The 18,443-nt window shown below is 42.9% G+C and overlaps 2 protein-coding genes across 4 annotated transcripts in view; one reads left to right on the forward strand and one right to left on the reverse strand.

The window, feature by feature from the left end:
* Positions 1–3,233: 3,233 nt before the first annotated feature.
* On the reverse strand, positions 3,234–17,102 carry COMMD9 (COMM domain containing 9). 3 transcript variants are annotated; one of them, XM_021926814.2, is made up of 7 exons: positions 16,994–17,102; positions 10,034–10,159; positions 7,489–7,628; positions 6,137–6,171; positions 5,468–5,544; positions 5,258–5,361; positions 3,234–4,046 (listed from the first exon to the last, which is right to left on the reverse strand). In XM_021926814.2, exons 1-6 carry the CDS (start codon positions 17,042–17,044, stop codon positions 5,260–5,262), a joined length of 531 nt encoding a protein of 176 aa, XP_021782506.1. In that variant the 5' UTR covers positions 17,045–17,102; the 3' UTR covers positions 3,234–4,046; positions 5,258–5,259. The 3 variants fall into 3 exon arrangements, with proteins under 3 accessions (XP_021782506.1, XP_009184564.1, XP_009184565.1); XM_009186300.3 differs by lacking the exon at positions 5,468–5,544; XM_009186301.2 differs by lacking the exons at positions 5,468–5,544; positions 10,034–10,159 and having other exon boundaries at positions 16,994–17,076.
* Positions 16,570–18,443, forward strand: part of PRR5L (proline rich 5 like) — a 246,468-nt gene continuing 244,594 nt past the window's right edge. Inside the window, exon 1 of the mRNA XM_031653940.1 lies at positions 16,570–16,589. The gene's annotated coding sequence lies outside the window, so the exon portion shown is untranslated. The remainder of the gene's footprint in view (positions 16,590–18,443) is intronic.

Below are 18,443 nucleotides of genomic sequence, written 5' to 3' on the forward strand. Positions count from 1 at the left end.
TAGCTTGTCTTAACCATTCCTTCCTATGAAAACCCCAATAAAGGCTTGGGGCCATGCTCTCCCCTCTCCCTGCCTCCTGACCAACACTTATCCTTCTGAACCACGTGGCCCCGTGTGCCACACCTCCTGCTTCTAGACTCTATGAGCACAAACTTCTTCCTTCATGATAATCATTTCCATGTCTGTGTGCCTTATGTCTTAACATTCCTGATTAAAACAAATCCTGAGAACACCTGGCACAGTGAGCAGGGTGGTTTGATGCCAGATGGAGATGGAATGTCCTTAGACTGATCTTGACTTGCTACCTGGACCCAACAGACAGCAGCCACTGCTTGGCAAGGCACAGGTGGGAGTAAAGTGCTCAGACTTCCTGCTTGATGGCTACTGCATTGGGTTGTTTTTTTGTCAGGTGTTGCCATTATTTCCCAGCTTGAAATTGCGATGCTCGAGAAGCCGAGTCCCGGAGCTGCCTCATAGGCTGGTGTCATGTGTCTGGGACTAACCTATTTCTCCACGGTGGTGGAGCACCCAGGATTCAGGACAGAGTGCCTGGGGTTATATAAGTAATTGGCTACATTTGTTTCTCAAAAGGTCCCTCTGAAGGGGACCAGGAGTGACTGGCTACCCTCTTTATGCCAAGGGACAAGTCTGATCCACTGACTGAGGATCACTGACAACACTGGGGTCATGAGAGTCATTTAGATGAAAGTGCCTAGTGTCTAGATGTGATAGCTCCTGAGGACACTCATAAACCACTTTCCCTTTTCCCTATGGGCTTTGCTGAGTCAAATTTCAGCCTCTTCCTTGGAGTACTGCAAGAGCACTTCTCTGAATGCTTGCTCCTTGCTCACGCATGTGTTGAGGGCCATTCATGGGGTCAGTGTGAAGGGCTCCTCCAGGGATTACGGCATCCCACAAATGTTCAGATCACACACTTCTCTGCTGTCTGCTTGCTGCTGTCATGATTTATTTCCCAACCCAGGGGTAAATAAGAAGTCCCCTTCCTAGAAACAAGTGACTCAACGTTTAATGATAAACAGGAAAGAAAAGGATCATCTGTTTCCATCTTCCCCAAAAGCCCCAAAAAGATGGTCCTTCCCCACGTGGCCCTATGTGGCATGCCATGCCTCCTGTTTCTAGGGTTCTGTGAGCACAGACTTCTTCCTCATGACAACCACCTCTGTGCCTGTGAGTCTTACCATTCCTGATTAAAACAAATCCTGGGTACACCTTAACACAAGCCTGGTCCGTCCTGATGAATACACAAGGAGGAAGAGTGGGATTGGCATCAGGCACCGAGATTTTCTCATCTTCTTCCCAACCTCTGGGGTCTAGATGGCCTCTCCAACTGCAGACAGGCTTTCGGTGTGCAGGAAGATGGACCCCATCATCACTGGCCTGGCTGTCAGAGCCTGGAGGCAGGAGGTGGTCTCTATTGGTTACAGCAGAGAAAGCCCCAGGGACAGACTCAGATTGGCTGATTGGAATCATGAACATTCATGAGACGATCCCTGTGGCACATGCATTTGATCAGGATTGAGGCAGATGCTGACCCCTGTTGGTGGGTGGGTAGGTGGGATGTGTTGGGCAAGCCAGCACAGGCACCAGTGAGATTGATCACTGTCCTTTTGTGGATGGAGTTTGGACATCCAAACCTTGCCACTCCCTGAGGAAGGGACAGTTTGTATACAGCTGCTTCATAACACAAAGTACTACTGGGAAACCAGACAAGCAGTGAATGAGCCAACTTCCTTTGAGATCAACAGATACAGCCAGGAGGCCCTTCTGAGATAGGGCCAGGCCAACCAGAAATACGGTATCTACAAACAGTCCATCATCACTACAGAGGAAAACAAATGCCTTAAATGAACACATGAGGTGAAGGGTAGCAAACATGTATTGACTTTTCCAATTATTTATCAAATGCCCTCTGTGTCACGTACCCAGATGGCTCTATTTGGACAGATCTGGCTAAAGGAAATGTCCAACTGCCCAGACACCTCTACTGGGCTTCTTGCTTCAAGTGTTTCTTATGGATGCCCATGGGAGGCCAAGAGAAAGGTATATGAGATCTCTCTCTGCAGGTCATGGGGAATGGAAGGAAAGGAGAGGGGTAAATTTGTGACAAGGGTGAGCTCAACTGGAAGGTACAACCAGGGGCTCTCAACTTGGAAGTAGTGGGCTGACTTCTGGGGTCCATGACCTCTTGTCATTGCATGCAAAAAACTGAATGTTCACTTCCTATAGCAGATAAAGAAGAGCTTGGAATTTTTTTCCCTTGACCTTCCTAGTATCTCACTGGGTAGGCAGAGGTAAGATCTCTCATTTGTACTTCAGTTTCAACATTTTCCAAATGGCGCTAGTCACAGAATTCCATGTTCCTTGCAAAGTCCTGTGTTGTAGAGAGGCTAGAGAAATAGGTGTCTACCTCTTAATGACCAGCAGATGACTCAACCTCAATAAGCTGGTTTCCTGGTCAATAAAGGGAGGATAAGAGTATTAATTCCTACACCAACTCTGTTATAGTAGATGAGACAATAAATGCACCAAGCTTTCTACTCTTATCCATTAATAATCAAAGCCTTTCCTATTAGTTGTAACAGTACTAAGTGTTTTTAGGTGCATTGTATCATTTAATTTTCACAAAAGTCCTATCAAGTAGGTACTACTACTATACTCATTTAATTTAGGAAAAAAGTACAAAGTGGGTGAAAATTGAAATTTAGAGGTCAAGCACCTTACCACTGAGAAGCAGAGCTGGCTTCTGACCTTGGCTGCCAGACTCCTGAGAGCGTATTCTTAATCTGAGGATTTACCTCCTCCATTCACTCAGTACACAAACTAGCAGAGAAGCTGCCAAAGCAAAGCACTCGAACAGCAGGCTGCAAGCTGTTGCCATGGGGATGATCTGGAGAGGGAAGGGAGATCTTCACGCATGGAGTCCCTGTGAAGCGTGAGGCACATGACAGAGATGATCTCATTTGGTTAAACTCGAAGGAGTGCCTGCATCATAGCTCTTGTAACAAGCACATATTGATGATTAGCCTTGCTTCCTTTTGTTCTACGTAACAGGTGAAAACACAGAAGGTGGTTGAGATTCATTTGCCTGATTTCATGTCACATCATGGGTCAAGGGCTTAGCTGGGAATTAGGAAGTGGGGATCATCTTCAAAAACTAGAGAAAGTACTGGCTAAAGGCCATAACTTGGGGACAAAAGAAGCTACAAAAATCATGAAAGTTTAGAACTGTTGTTTATTTCCAATTATTCCCACTTCTTCACCTAGGAGTGGCTGCATCAGATAAAGGAAGAGGGCCCTGGTTTCATGAAGAAGGGAATTAGTACCCATTTCAGACTTCCTGCACTGAAGAGGGGTTCCAGTGTGGTGGAGGGAGCTCAGGGAACACTCTCGATGGATCATGCTCTGTGGGCTCTGCCTGGCTTCCCTGACAGAGGAGCAGGAACTGCTGGCATCTCTCACCTGATTCCCTTCGTGTGTTCTGGGATTGGAAATGAACTAATTAGAGCTAATGTTGGAAATAAATGTATTGGATAAACTGCATGATTTGGGCCTGAATTTCCCAAACAGCTATGCAGAGGCAGCTGACGACGCAAATGTTCCCTCACCCTGCCATGGTGGTAATTAAGTTGCATTCAGGAGCTTTTCAAAGATGGGGGCTTCTGCTCTCCAGCTTCAGAAAGAGAAAGAAGATGAGTGAGGAGAACAGCGGGGGATCTGGCTGCTTCTTCCCAATCCAACTGTAACTTCTGGATGGCAGTAGCCCCCTGCTGTCCCCACCATCCTGCCTGTTGTCAGCTGCAGCTGCGAGGGCAGTCTGCATGTGGGGAGACATTTATCGCTCATGAGCAGCTGGGTCACGGCAGTGGCCCTGGCAGCTGGCTGGATCATTTACTGGCCACGGCAGAGAGTTGGTCTCGGATGCGGCCCAGGCCATCTAACATGGTGTCCAGTGTTTCTTTGCTCAGCTCCACGGTGACAGCTGAGATGGAGGGTTTGTCTCCACATAGGCTGGGATCTTCCTGGATCTGAAAAGAGAACATAGCCCAGGAAGTCAAAGCTGCTTCTTTTCCTATCTCCCTGTAAGTCAGCCCTGAACCTGCGAGGCTGAGCTCAGTTCTGCTGAACCTTTGAAGAGAGGCTCTTTCCTAAGCACTAGAGAGTACCAGCCCTTGGGTCATTTAGCAGTAAGGGAGAGGGCAGGAGATGCCTCAGAGGCCTGGGTCAGTCTCCATTTGCAACAAGTGCCTGGGGTAGGTATCAAAGAAGGCCAAGCCAAGGCCCACTCACCTCTCTGATACCCTAACTCTCAGCATTCAAGTAAGAAAACATTATGTGTGTTCACACTGTATTTAAGGAGCAGGCCCTGTTGAATAATTAAGACAATCCTGTACTGGGATGCAGGAACAAGCTTACAACCTTTAGTTTAAAAAAATAAAAGAAGTTAAGCTTCACTAATATTAAAACTTAATTGCTAGAGGCACCCTTACTTCTTCATTTCTTACAAGTTAAATTTCTGGGTGTCTGGTTATGTAGACCAGAAACTCTTTTTTTTTTTTAAGATGGAGTCTCACTCTTTCACCAGGCGGGAGTGCAGTGGTGTGATCTCGGCTCACTGCAATCTCCACCTCCCGGGTTCAAGCAATTCTCCTCCCTCAGCCTCCTGAGTAGCTGGGACTACAGGCACCCGCCACCACGCCTGGCTAATTTTTGTATTTTTGGTAGAGAGGGGGTTTCACCATGTTGGCCAGGATGGTCTTCATCTCTTGACCTCATGATCCGCCCACCTCGGCCTCCCAAAGTGCTGGGATTACAGCCGTGAGCCACCACGCCCGGCCACTAGTAGAAACTCTTGAGCAGCCACGTTACAAATAATGACAGCCTAATCACTGGATAAGAAGTTGGCTAGAGTACACTGAAATGATCAGGCAGGCTATTCAAAATCTGGAAGCACACCACTATTGTTAAAGCTAAACTGCTAAGAGTCTATATAGGGTTACCTTTAGGTATCAGCAAATTATTTTAAAAATATGTTTTGCATTTGTTTTGTTGTTTTAATATGTCCATAATATATTAATACAGTAGTATACACACACAGTGTAACTAAACAAAGGAGGATAAAGGGGATGGTAATTTTTAAAAAACACATGGGTTAGAGATCCTAAACCTTGGAGACTGGTGTTTTAGATGGCCACAGGGGTGCTGCCTCTTCTTTCTAACGGCATGCTAGTGAATGTACCTTCATCTGGAGCAGGCAGGTGGGGACGGCCATGCGGCTGATGCTATCTGAGGAGGTTTTGATATCCACTCTCCAGTCCAGATCGACCAGGCGTGGCAGAGAGACTGTGGAAGGAACAGCTCAGCTCAATGCTCTGTTGGTCTATGCAGCAAGTCTCTGAGAGAGACAGACAGACGAAGCCCAAGACCCACAGGAAGTCACGTGCCTTACCCATTGCTCTGTGCGGCCTGAACTTAGCACTAATTCACAGTGGCAGCATATCCAGGCTTCTTCCTGAACACCCAGCCCTTCGGATGTTAGGGCACAATGAGAAGTGACATAAGGCAGAGGAGAAATCATGGCCTGAGGCTTAGGAAACGTGTAGTTTCAGCAATAGTGGTAAGAGCTCTTGTTGTGGAGATAAATGGACTTGACTTGAATATAGGTGCTACCACTTATCTAACCTTGAGCTTCTGTTTGCTCATCAGCCTGGCTCACAGGGCTGTCGGGAGGACTCAATGACTTAACGCAGATAAACTGCTCCAGCACTGTGGCTGGCTCAGTTAGTGTCATGACCATGTATTAAACATGGACTTTTATTCAGTCAAACTATTTTTTATCACTGTTGATTTTTTTCACAATTGAAATACTATTTTAAGTACTTCACTTTCTGCTTTGGATATTTCTGTTTTTTAACAACATGCCTATATAATCATGTTTATAATCAGAAAAAAGTTAAAAAGTAGAATTAGGAAAAAAAACCCCCACCATACACAGAGTATGGGTTGAGACTAGAATGGTTCACTTTGGTTTCTGTTGAACTCTCTGATTACCTGGGAGACTGAGAGCTGAGGCTGGGGAGACAAGTAAGAAGGGCGGGGCAGATTTCTTGGTACTCACTCTGATTTGCCTGGGCTTCGGTTCTCCAAGCAGACCTGTTTAAGAGGGAAAGATGAGGAAAAAATAATGGAAAGCGGATGAGACGGACTCTTCTGATAGAGAGGGGACCTTGGTCCTTCCTGCGATCTTCAGACCTGTCATCACCTGCTAACAGGAAAGGACCACAGAAACCCCTCCCTCCCAGAAAGTCTTTTGTTTATTTGTTTTACAAGCTCAGTGATGTTAAGGCCATAAGTGTTGTCAGTTTTCATAGTTTAGGACAAAAAAGAAGAAAATACAATGTATTGTAATCTTATTGCGCTATTGTTCTCAAAGACAAAACAGAAAAAAAGTCAACTTATCTTCTCTTTATTGAGCACCTACTGCATACACAAATAGTGCATCTTCTGCAAAAACACATCCAAAGAGACCTGACTAATGCTGCAACATACATAATAAAATGTGATCATGTATGAGAGAGTTCTTAATATACAATAAAACCCTTGGTAAATAGGCATTATCAGTTATTGCTATTAGAGAGGTCTGTTCAAGCTTTCTGCTAACCAACAGTTAATCAATTCTGCTTAAAATGTACGTGTTTAAAAGGAACTTCCCAGGCAAGAAAATATACAGATACTTCACAAAAGAAAAAAAAAAATCATCAATAACCATATGAAAGAGATAACTGACATCACTAGTGTCAAAGACGGGAACACTGAAATTGTCATTTGTGGAACTGGGAAAAATGTAAGAAAAAAATCCCCTCAGTGAAGGTGTAGGGAGAGGGTTACACTTGTATCCTACTACTGTGGAAAACTACTGCAATCTTTCCAATGGCCAACTTGAACATTTAAGGCCAAACCCTCAAAATGTCCATTACCTTTAACCCGGTAAAAAAATAAGTTTTCACTGTAAATTGTTCACCGAAATGAAAAAGTGCCAATAGCCTCAGTATCCAACACTACGAAATTTTAAAATTAAATTATACATCATTTCTTCCTATAATAGGATATGTTTAACCATTACAATGATATTGAAGGTAAATATTGACCTGAAATGTCACTATCGTTCATACTGTTAACAGAAAATAAGCAAGTTACAAAATAGCATGATCCATTTGGTAAAAACAAAAACAAAACATCAACCTCTTATAGAGGTGTAAAGAGAAAAAAATAAACATGTCTTAAAAAGCTTTCCATTAAGAAAAGACTACGCTAACCTCTGGCTGGTGGAATTATAGGTGTCTTATTTTCTTTTTGCTTATCTGGGCTTCCTAATTTTTTAACAATGAACATATTATTACTTCTAGAATGAGAATAAAAATAATGAGAAATGTAAAAGTTAGAAGGGACTTTCAAGAAATGAGCACTTACACATGTTCTAGGATGATCTTCGTCAGCAGGTTTTTGAGGTTTTGGTGGAAATTTTCTGGAAAGAGAGCCAGAATCGCCTCGGCAGAGGACAGGTCACGGAATGCCACCAGCCGAGTGAGGCGGTGCAGAGCCTGGAGCAGCTGCAAGATAGACGGAACCATCCTGTAGCTGCAACAGAAGCAGCAGGCAGGGGGCACAAGTGAGGGCCACGGGTAGGGCTCTACACCCCTAAGGCTGCACACTGTCACGGTCATTCAACTGAGTCACGAGTCCAGAGGCCTCTGTGGCACATGTTCATGCCCCACATGCCTTGGCCTGCCTCGGAGTTCACCTGTTGCTTTAGAAGACAGATGCAGCTGCCTGACCTAGGAAGCTGTCAGCTTGCCAGAAACTCTCCACTTGTGGGCAAAGAGTTAATATAGCCCTTTTCCTCCTGCATGAGAATCTGACCTTCAGTTAACTTTCTGGCGCTGTTTCCCTGGTAACCTGAGAGCAGTGCAAAGTCAGCTGTGTTACTAAGCAACCCTGCATTGGTCCAAGCCTCTGGACTGAGAGGACTGCATAAATACCTAGGGTGCCTGTAGCTCCGGACTTGCCTATGTGTGGCTACAGGCTCCTTTCGAGAACCTGAAGCTGTGCTTACTGAACCGTGACACGAGATACTGGCGCCTGTGGAGTGAGGGCCTTGAATCCAGGGTGGTAGGATTCATGTCCTTTCCTCTCAGCTGTCGCCTAGGAGGGCAAAGAGAACAAACAGCTCCTGGCCGGCTGTGTGGGTTCCTTCTGGGAAGAGGCGTGTCTGCCCGTCCTGCTAAAACGCTGTGTTCCCATCCTAGGTCCTTCTAAGTGAATCTGTAACTACGAAGTGTAAGAGTGGTTTATGGTGGTCTTGTGAATAGAGGAATTCTTAGCTAACCTAGAAAAGCTCTCTGGAGGTAACTGTTTCTCTGCTTTGGGGCTTTCTCTGATATCACTGCAGCTTACCTGACACAACCTGGAAGTGAAGGGAAGTTAACCTTCCACCAATGAGAGTGGGTGTTCATGGATAAATGGCCAAGCCTCTCTGTCCTCCTGGGGAACAATTCTGAGAGGTGTTCTACTTGGTTTCTTACAGGATCCCAAGTTTTCCACAGCAGTAACCGCTCTTAACATCCTCTTTTATTGACTTGCCTTCCCTGTTTGATTTTCCCCACTGCTTTGTGTTTTCTAGAATCATCTCCTAAATAACCTACTTTGGGGGAAACCCAAAATAAGTCTCCAAATCACTTCCATAATCTTGCTTTTTCCTTTTACTTTTATACAGCTCATTTCAATAAACAAGGTCCAGAATTAAAACAAAAAACAAAAACCATATGCCAGGTGCAGTGGCTCATGTGTATAATACTAGCACTTTGGGAGGCTGAGGTGGGTGGATTGCTTGAGCTCAGGAGTTCGAGACCAGCCTGGGCAACATGGCAAAACCCTGTCTCTACAAAAAATACAAAAATTAGCCAGGCATGGTGGTACATGCCTGCAGTCCCAGCTACTCTAAGATGGGGGGACTGTTTGAGCCCGGGGGGTCGAGGCTACAGTGAGCCATTCTTTGCCCTCGGCTTGGGGAACAAAACAAGACCCTGTCTCAAAAATTTAAAAAAAATCCAAAAACATACACCCATTGGGATGAAGAAACTGCTGTTTTAAAAACATATTTGCTGGCCGGGAGCGGTGGCTCACACCTGTAATCCCAGCACTTTGGGAGGCCGAGGCGGGCGGATCACGAGGTCAGGAGATTGAGACCATCCTGGCTAACACAGTGAAACCCCTTCTGTACTAAAAATGCAAAAAAATTAGCCAGTCGTGGTGGCGGGCGCCTGTAGTCCCAGCTTTTTGGGAGGCTGAGGCAGGAGAATGGTGTGAACCCGGGAGGCGGAGCTTACAGTGAGCCGAGATTGCGCCACTGCACTCCAGCCTGGGCGACAAGCGAGACTCCGTCTCAAAAAAAACAAAACAAAACAAAAAAACATATTTGCCTTGACAAGATAAGGCTGTCGCTGCTACATAATAACTTACTACAAGTTAGCTTAATCTCCCTCTTGGCCACCTGCTGAGATCAGATGAGCTGAGGAGAAGGGGACCTTCTGTGGGACAGAGGGCTAAGGAGGGAGTCAGAAACACAAAGCACCCCTCAGGAAGCCTGATGGAATCTAGCAGTGCATACTCCTGAATCTTACACAGGCCTCAAAGCTTCTGTTCAAAGATCCCTGAAAAGTCTGTCCTAAGCTATCCAGCTAACAATTTATCAGCATCAGCACGTTACGGGTTGGAAAAGAAAATCACAGAAAGGTTGGCTTTTGTTCCACATTGTCTAGGTAACAGGTCTGAAAGAAAATGGTCAGGAGCTCTGATTCTGGGTACAGTTCTTCCATTCATGTCCCATTTATCAAAGTTTGCTATAGTGTCAACAGATGTTTCAAGGGATTTTCCTTGGACATGGCGATGACTGGGAAGTCAAGAAAGAGACTAATAAGAGGGCCAGTGGCCAAAGGTCATTTCTGACCACACTTACTTCCTCTGCCTCCTCCTGGGTCACAGACAAGCTGGAACATGTAATATCCAAGAGTTTTTTCGAGCCCAGGGCTGAACTGGAAAAGCTCTCTTGACACAGCTGTCTGACAACATCTTTTGAGGAGGCCTATGAATTAAATCACAGATAGGAAAAAAAAAAAAAAAAAAAAAAACTCAGACTCTGAAAACACATGTTTTGAGTAATAACATCTTAGTCATACATGATACCTTTGAGACTTTAAAGATACATAAGACTTTGGATTCTAGGAAGATCAAATAGATGTACTTTTCCCTAATCTTTCTGCTAAGTACAACCAAAAACTCTGGACACGATACAGAAAACATACATGAGACCCTGGAAGCGGAAGAGGAGGAGGCAGATCTGCTAGGGACCGCATAATACAAGGAATGACACAATGGTGAGTTCCCTGGATTTTTTTTTTGCTTCATATATCCCAGACTTTCAGCTGAAGAAGAGGGCAATGTGGAAATGACAATGGATGCAGAGGGGAAAAAACGCCACAATAAATACCTGTTCTATCTAGCTAAAGGACCAATAAAGGGGCAGCCTCGCAAGACAGAACACTTTTAGATGACAACTGCTACACTCCAGCCAAATATCATAAAAAAAACTGCAGCCCGACCCACCTCTATGTCAACAAAGGCTGAGTGGGAGGCCTAGACCTCAGTGAGAAGACTTGTGAGGCTATAATGAGGTACGCCAACACTCCTGCTGGGGAGGTGTCAGAGAAGGTCAAGTAGGAAGCTGGGACCTTTATCCCCACCAGTTGGTAACAAGCCTCATCATTGTGTGATATCAGTGGAGACCACATGGAGTCAGAAATTCCACCCCTCCCCAGTGGTAACAAGGAACCTCTGCTTTCAGGTATCAACAGAAGCTGAGTGGGGAACCTGGACTTCAACTTCCAACTGCTAGTAATGAGGTAGCACCCCCTTCCCCTGCCTAAGCAGTGCCACAGAAAGCCAGCTAAAATATAAAATTTAAATAAAATCCATTCTCAGAACATAATATGAAAATGTCCAGGTTTTCACTGAAAATCACTCATCAAAACAAGAATTAGAAAGATCTCAAACTGAATGAAATAAAGGTAATTAACAGATGTCAACACCAAGATGACAGATGTTAAAATTAGCTGATAAAGAATTTTAAGTAGCCAGGATAAATATGCTTCAACAAATAATTATGAACTTGCTTGAAACAATTTTTAAAATCACCTCAGCCAAGAAACAGAAGAGATAAAGAACAACAAAATGGAAATTTTAGAACTGAAAAATAAAATAACCAAAATAAAAAGCTCAATAGATGGGTTCAGCACCAAAATGGAAAGAATAGGGGAAACAATCAGTGAACCAGAAGCCAGAGCAGTAGAAATTACCCAATCAGAAAAGCAGAGAAAAGAGACAAAATTATGAACAGAGCCTCAGGGACATGTGGGACCCTAACGAAAAACCTAACATTCACATCACTGGAGTCCTGGAAGGAGATGAAAAAAGAGGGCAAGACTGAAAGAATATTCAAAGAAATAATAGCTGAAAACTTCCCAAGTTTACTTAGAGACATACTCCTATATATTTCAAGAACCTGAGTGAACCCTAAACAGGATAAATCCAAAGAAATTCACACTAGGACATATAATTGAACTTCAAAAATGAAAGCCAAAAACATCTTTAAAGCAGAGAAAAATGATACCTTACCAATTAAAAAAACAATTAGAATGAAAGCAGATTTTGTATCAGAAACCATGGACACAAGAAAGAAGTGACAATATTTTTCAGGTGCTGAAACGGAAAAAAAACTGTCAACCTGGAATCCTACACCCAGCAAAAATATCCTTCAGGAATGAAGAGGAAATTGAGACATTCTCAGATGAAGAAAAACTGAGAATATCTGTCACAAGATCTGCTGTAAAAGAACAGTTAAAACAAATTCTCTAAACAGTAAGGAAGCAATGAAACAAGAAACCGTGGAACACCAGTGTGCTAGCCAGAGCTCTCCAGAGAGACAAAACCGACAGGGTATGTGAGAAGGGATTTATTGGGGGGAAATGGGTCACATGATCACAGAGACAAAGCCCCACAATAGGCCATCTGCAAGCTGGAGGAAGCTGGCAGCTTGGCTCAGTCAAAGTCTGGCAACCTCAGAACCAGGGAAGCTGATGGTACAGCCCCTAGTTTGAGGCCAAAAGACTGAGAGCCACTGGGAGGCCACCGGTGCAAGCCCCAGAGTCCAAAAAATGAAGAACCCAGAGTCTGATGCCCAAGGGAAGAGGAGAAAAGGCATCTTACTTTAGAAGGAAGGGAGAGAACAGAAAGAAAGGGAATCCCCCATCTTCCACCTGTTTGGCCCAGTTGGGTCCCCAGCCAGTGGGATGGTACCTGCCCACATTGAGGCAGGTCTTCCTCTCTCAGTCCACTGACTCACACATCAGTTTCCTCTGGCAACACCCTCACAGACACACTCAGAAACAGTGCTTCAACAACCATCTAGGCATCCCTCAATCAAGCTGACACCTAAAATAAACCATCACAATCAGGAAGACAGAACAGGGCAAACAAAAACATGGAATTCAAAAGAAGTGAAGTAATGAAGAGTGTGTTCTATGTGACCATACTGGAATCGACCTAGAAAGCAATAGCAGAAAAGTAACAGAAAAATATCTGAACACTTACAAACTTAAACTTCTAAATAATTCATATGTCAAAGGGGAAGTCTGAGGGATATTTTAAAAATTACACTAAGTGAAAACGAAAACACACCATATCAACATTTGTGGGACGCAGCCTAGCAAGTAGTGAGAGGAAATTTTATAGTATTAAATGCATATACTAGAAAAGAGGAAAAGTCTCAAATCAATAATCTAAGCTCCCACCTCAAGAACCTATAAAAAGGAAAGCATAATAAACCCGAAGGAAGCAGTGGAAGTAACAATGATAAGAGAAGAAACCAATTGAAATTGAAAATAGAGAAATCAATGAAACAAACAGCTGGTTCTTTGACAATGTCAATAAAAATCGACAAACCTTTAGCAAGACCGACAAAGTTAAGAGGGGAGACACAAATTACCAGTATTAGGAATGAAATAGAGGATATTACCACAGATCCCGCAGACATCAAAAAGATAAGGGGAACTTAATGAACAAGTCTATAAACATAAATTTGCCAGTTTAAATAAAATGGGCCAATTCCTCAAATAACACAAACTACTTCCACTCCCCTTCTATAAAATTGATCACTTGAATTGATCATTTGAATTAATATGACTACCAAGAAAATTAAATTCACAATTTTAAGGCCCCTAAAAAAATCTCTAGGCCCAGATAGTTTGGAGAATTCTAACAAACATTTACGAAAAGAATGAACTGATTCTACACAATCTCCTCTAGAAAAACAGAAGACGATGGAGTACTCTCTAAATGATTTTATACAGCTACAAAGCTAGCATTACCCTGATACCAAAACTGCACAAAATTGTACAGAAAAATAAGAAAACTACAGACCAATATCCCTCATAAAAGTAGATGCGAAAATTCCTAGCAAAATATTGGCAAATAGAGATGAGTTATATTATATATTTATATATTATATTATATGTTTATATAATTATATGTAATATATAATTATACACTATGACCAGGTGGGATTTAGTCCACAGTTGCAAGCCTGGTTCAATGTTTGCAAATCTATGTAATCCACCGCATTAACAAAGAAAATCACATGATATAAATCAATGCAGAGAAAGCATTTGACAAAATTAAACATCCATTCCTGATAAAAACCCTCAGAAAAATAGGAATAGAAGAGAACTTCCTTATCTTGATAAACAGTATCTACAAAAAACCTACAGTGAACATTATACTTAATGGTGAAAGACTGAATGCTTTGCTCCCAAAACTGAGAACAAGGCAAGATACCTGCTTTCTCCACTCTGAATCAACACAGTGCTGAAAATTCCAGCCGCTAAAATAAGGCAAGAAAAGGAAATAAAATGTGTGCAGATCAGAAAGAAAGAAAGAAAACTGTCTCTATTTGTAAATAACATGATTATCTATGTAGAACATCCCAAGAAATATACCAAAAACTCCTAGAAACAGTGAGTTTAGCAAGTTTGCATGTAGAATATAAACATACATAAATCAATTGTATTTCATATATTAGCAATGAACATGTGGACACTACAATTAAAAATATGGGCTGGGCGTGGTGGCTCACATCTATAATCCCAGCACTTTGGGAGGCCGAGGCCGGTGGATCACTTTTGGCCAGCAGTTCGAGACCAGCCTGGCCAGCGTGATGAAACCCTGTCTCTACTAAAAATACAAAAAGAAAAAAAAATCAGCCTGCAGTGGTGGCAGGCACCCGTAGTCCTAGCTAGCCGGTAGACTGAGGCATGAGAATCGCTTGAACACAGGAGGCGGAGGTTGCAGTGAGCTGAGATCATGCCACTGAACTGTAGCCTGGGCCACAGAGCGAGACTCAAAACAAACAAACAAACAAACAAAAAAAACAAACCCAAAACCATTTGCAATTGCTCAAAAAATGAAATACAGGATGTGTATGCTGAAAACTACACAATACAACACTGTTGTACAATCATTACATGGAATACCACTCAGCAATCAAAAGGAAAGAACTACTGATACAACATGGATGAAAATTAGGCTGAGTGAAAAAAGTCAATCTCAGAAGCTTACTTACTGTATTATTCCATTTATATGGCATTCTTGAAATGATAAAATTAGAGAAATGAATAATTCCAAAGGTTAAAGAGGGTGTGGCTATTCATGAGGAGTATTTGTGGTGGTGAAAATGTTTTGTATTTTGACTGTCAATGTCAATACTTTTGACATTAGGTACTGACATCCCATTTATCCTTTACCCAATTTCCCCTATGCAGAACTATACATAATAGTAAGTATACTATACATGTATACTATATATATACTATGTATATTATATAGTATGTATACTATATATTATATATAGTTCTGCAGAATTCTGCAGAACTGGGAGAAATTGAGTAAAGGATAAATGGGATCTCTCTACATTATATGTTACAACTACATATGGATTTATAATTATCTCACAATAAAAAGTCTAAGTATTTTTTTTAAAAAAAGAAAAGAAAGTACATAGGACAGTAGCAATGAAAATCAATGAACTACCGCTACATAATGGTGAGCAAAAGCAGCCAGGCATAAAAAAAAGTATATGCTGTATTATTCCATTTATGTAAAGTTCAAACATGGGCAATATTAAACGAATTGTATCAGAAGCAAACATAGAGGTTACTGTTGGGGAAGAAAGTGAGGAAGCAAAGACGGGGCAAAAGGGGGACTTCTGGGGTACTGGTAACATTTCATTTTTTGACTTTGGTGGTGGTTACATTGGTGTGTAATAAATCATTTAACTGTAAATTTATTATTTATGCACTTTTCTGTATGTATACTACACATTAATCTTTTAAAGTTTTTAAAAGAAAAGAGTGCATAAGACCAACAGGCATGGGGACGCGGGTAAGTACAGAGCAGCCAAAATGAAGGTAAAAAGGCACTGGGCTGGGAGCTGAGAGCCCTAGATTTCCAGGCCCAGCTCTGTTACTTCATTTATTAATTCATTTAACAGCTATTTACTGAGCACGTGCTGTGTGCCGGGTATTACTGTTCTACTTGTTGGGCATTAACACTTGTGAACAAAAGAATAGATAGGAGTGGAGAATGCTAATGAACACTAAGAAGGCAATTAAAAAAAAAATAAATAAAACAAAACAGACTATTACGTGAACTGATGATTATGATGTGCCATAAATTGAGGAGGGTAACTCAACCCTCTTCACCTGGTGTTTAAAAAAAAAAGAGAGAGAGAGAGAGGAAGAAAGGAAAGGTCCCTGATGGATCTTACATTCTTATGAGACAGACAGACAACAGGCAAATAGCTAGCGACAAGTTCTACGAAGGAAAATAAAGCTGCCCTTTCTCCTACAGGGCAAATCATAAGTTAAATAATTCCGGCTAGGCGCGGTGGCTCAAGCCTGTAATCCCAGCACTTTGGGAGACCGAGGCGAGTAGATCACGAGGTCAGGAGTTCAAGACCAGCCTAGCCAAGATGGTGAAACCCCGTCTCTACTAAAAATACAAAAATTAGCTGGGATTGGTGGCCGGCGCCTGTAATCCCAGCTACTCGGGAGGCTGAGGCATAGAACCCGGGGGGCGGAGGTTGCAGTGAGCCGAGATTGCGCCACTACACTCCAGCCTGGGCAACAGAGAGAGACTCCGTCTCAATAATAATAATAATAATATTTAATAATATTATTATTGTCTAATAATATTTTTATTTATATATAATGTATAATATATATTACAAATATAATTATTTAATAATAATATTATTACGTCATTTGAGCTTTACAAAGCCCTATTACGTAGGTCCATTTCAACCTCACAACTTTTCAAATGATTATCAGGAGAGGGTCCCGCCCCTTTCACAGGTCAAAGCGAGTAGGGAAAATCTGGACCTCAGGGGGACACTGAACGCACAGGTCATTCGGAGGGCTGGGCGGATGCAGTAGGAGATAATTTCTTAATTATGGAGTGCAGGAGGGGCTACGGGATGAAATGGGGAACTGATAACGTGGGTCTAGCAATTACCACTCCAATGCCCCAATACCGAAAACCAATCCCAGAGACTAATAGCAGGAGGTTGTACTGCGCCTTCATGCCCATTATTTTATTTTATTTTTTTATCTTACGTTCCTGTCAAAACGATATTTTGTTCTTTCTTTTTAAAAGCTCAGAAAGAAGCCACGATTTGCCTGGGATCACACAGAGAACACGCAGCAGAATTCTGGCTCTACACCAGGGTCAATTTGTTCCCAATTCCTGCTCCGTCTAAAGTCTCGGAGACAAAGGGCCACCTCACGCTGTCCCCACCCCTTCGATTTACCTTGAGCAGGCTCTGGAGCGCTGCAAAATGCTCCGCTGTCAGGGCAGCCATCTTCCCGAAGTCACATGACCGCGGCACCCAGTGAAGCGAGGTCACGTGGCTTTCGCTGGCTGCTGTCGCGGGGCCTGCCGGGGGCTTCAGGGTGGAGGAAGGCGTTTGGGTTGTAGTGCTGCGGCCGCGGAGCGCGGATCCAGACGGACGCGGCGGCTGGATGGCTACACCCTGGGACTGTAGGACCGAAGGACTAGGGGAACCAGGGTGGAGGATGGTTTACTCGGGGGGGACGAAATTGGCTTGACTTGTCTACTTACCAGGTCAGGGAAACAGGTTTTCCCTTGACCCATGTGGGTGGGCTGGCACATTTGGGGAATGCACCTGCAAGCTTGTCAGGCGCCTTGGAAACGTAGCTGTTCAGGAGTGATCAGCGTACCAGTGTTTGGAATGAAAATGAGGCTGTGCATATGGGGGTTCTTGGAATTTACACACACACACACACACACCCTGTCTTTAAGAATGTAAAATTACTTCTGTGTGTATAGTTTTTCAGCCTGTAGAGTAGGTTGGAGCTGGTATTATTAGTATTATCCAGATTGGGAAATAATCATTTAAGGTTTTTAGTAACGTTCCCATAGTCATAGAGGAGATCTGATTCCAAGAGCAGGTGAGGAAGCGTTTGGGAGAGGGAGAGGGGACAAGAGAGGAATGGAATGAAAGCTACTACCTAGCTAGGTTCTTGTTATATAGGGGTGAGATGGGGGAGGTGGTTTATGGAAATGATTTAGTTCATTTATTCAGAAAGGTAATTATAATGAGTATAATTGTAAAGAGTGATTTTGCATAGGCAGTACTGGACTCTGATTTGCTCAGTTCTCAGAGGCTGTACATCAAAACAGACATTTCCTTTATCTACCTTTAGTATTTGGGTGGCTCTTTTCTTTTCCTACTCTCCACTTTTTTAAAGCAAATTCCAGCTCAAAAAAAATGGGTTCTGATATATTCGAGCTTAAGAAAGAATGTCCATTTGTGAAATTCCAGAAATTGGTAAGCTGCTAAGGACATTTATTCCTTTGTTTCCTCTCCTCCCCTTTCCCCTTCCTCCACTCCATTTTCTGTGGGGATGTTGTCAAGGCCCAGGAAAACAAAAATCACATTGTCTAAGGAGGAACCCATTCCTGGATTAGAAGATTTTAGAACCATTTTGTCACGGAGTCCTGATTGTAGCTCTCTTTCTTGGCCTCTTTTTTCCATGTACCCTCATGGCCTGATTCCTGGTTTCTGTTATAACTCAATGTAGGTTCTAGGTTTAACTCCTGCCTGTATCTATAGGGTTGGGCCCATTGCCTTGCGGTGAACTGAGTATTTGTTAAATAAACAACCACCCAAAAAAGTGATTAGACTAAGATGAACTTTTGTGACTTATTTGAGGATATTGCTTTGTTATTTGCAGGAT

This window comes from Papio anubis, chromosome 12, assembly GCF_008728515.1.
Source record: "Papio anubis isolate 15944 chromosome 12, Panubis1.0, whole genome shotgun sequence".
Lineage (NCBI taxonomy): Eukaryota > Metazoa > Chordata > Mammalia > Primates > Cercopithecidae > Papio > Papio anubis.

What these genes read in the sequence shown, in the direction of transcription:
- COMMD9 (XM_009186300.3), bottom strand. Translation starts at nt 17,044, where the DNA reads ATGGCTGCCCTGACAGCGGAGCATTTTGCAGCGCTCCAGAGCCTGCTC. An exon ending in CGCTCCAGAGCCTGCTCAAG is followed by an intron (nt 10,160 to 16,993) that starts GTAAATCGAAGG and finishes TTTAATTCATAG; the next exon opens with GCCTCCTCAAAAGATGTTGT. An exon ending in CGAAGCCCAGGCAAATCAGA is followed by an intron (nt 5,362 to 6,136) that starts GTGAGTACCAAG and finishes TTCCTTCCACAG; the next exon opens with TCTCTCTGCCACGCCTGGTC.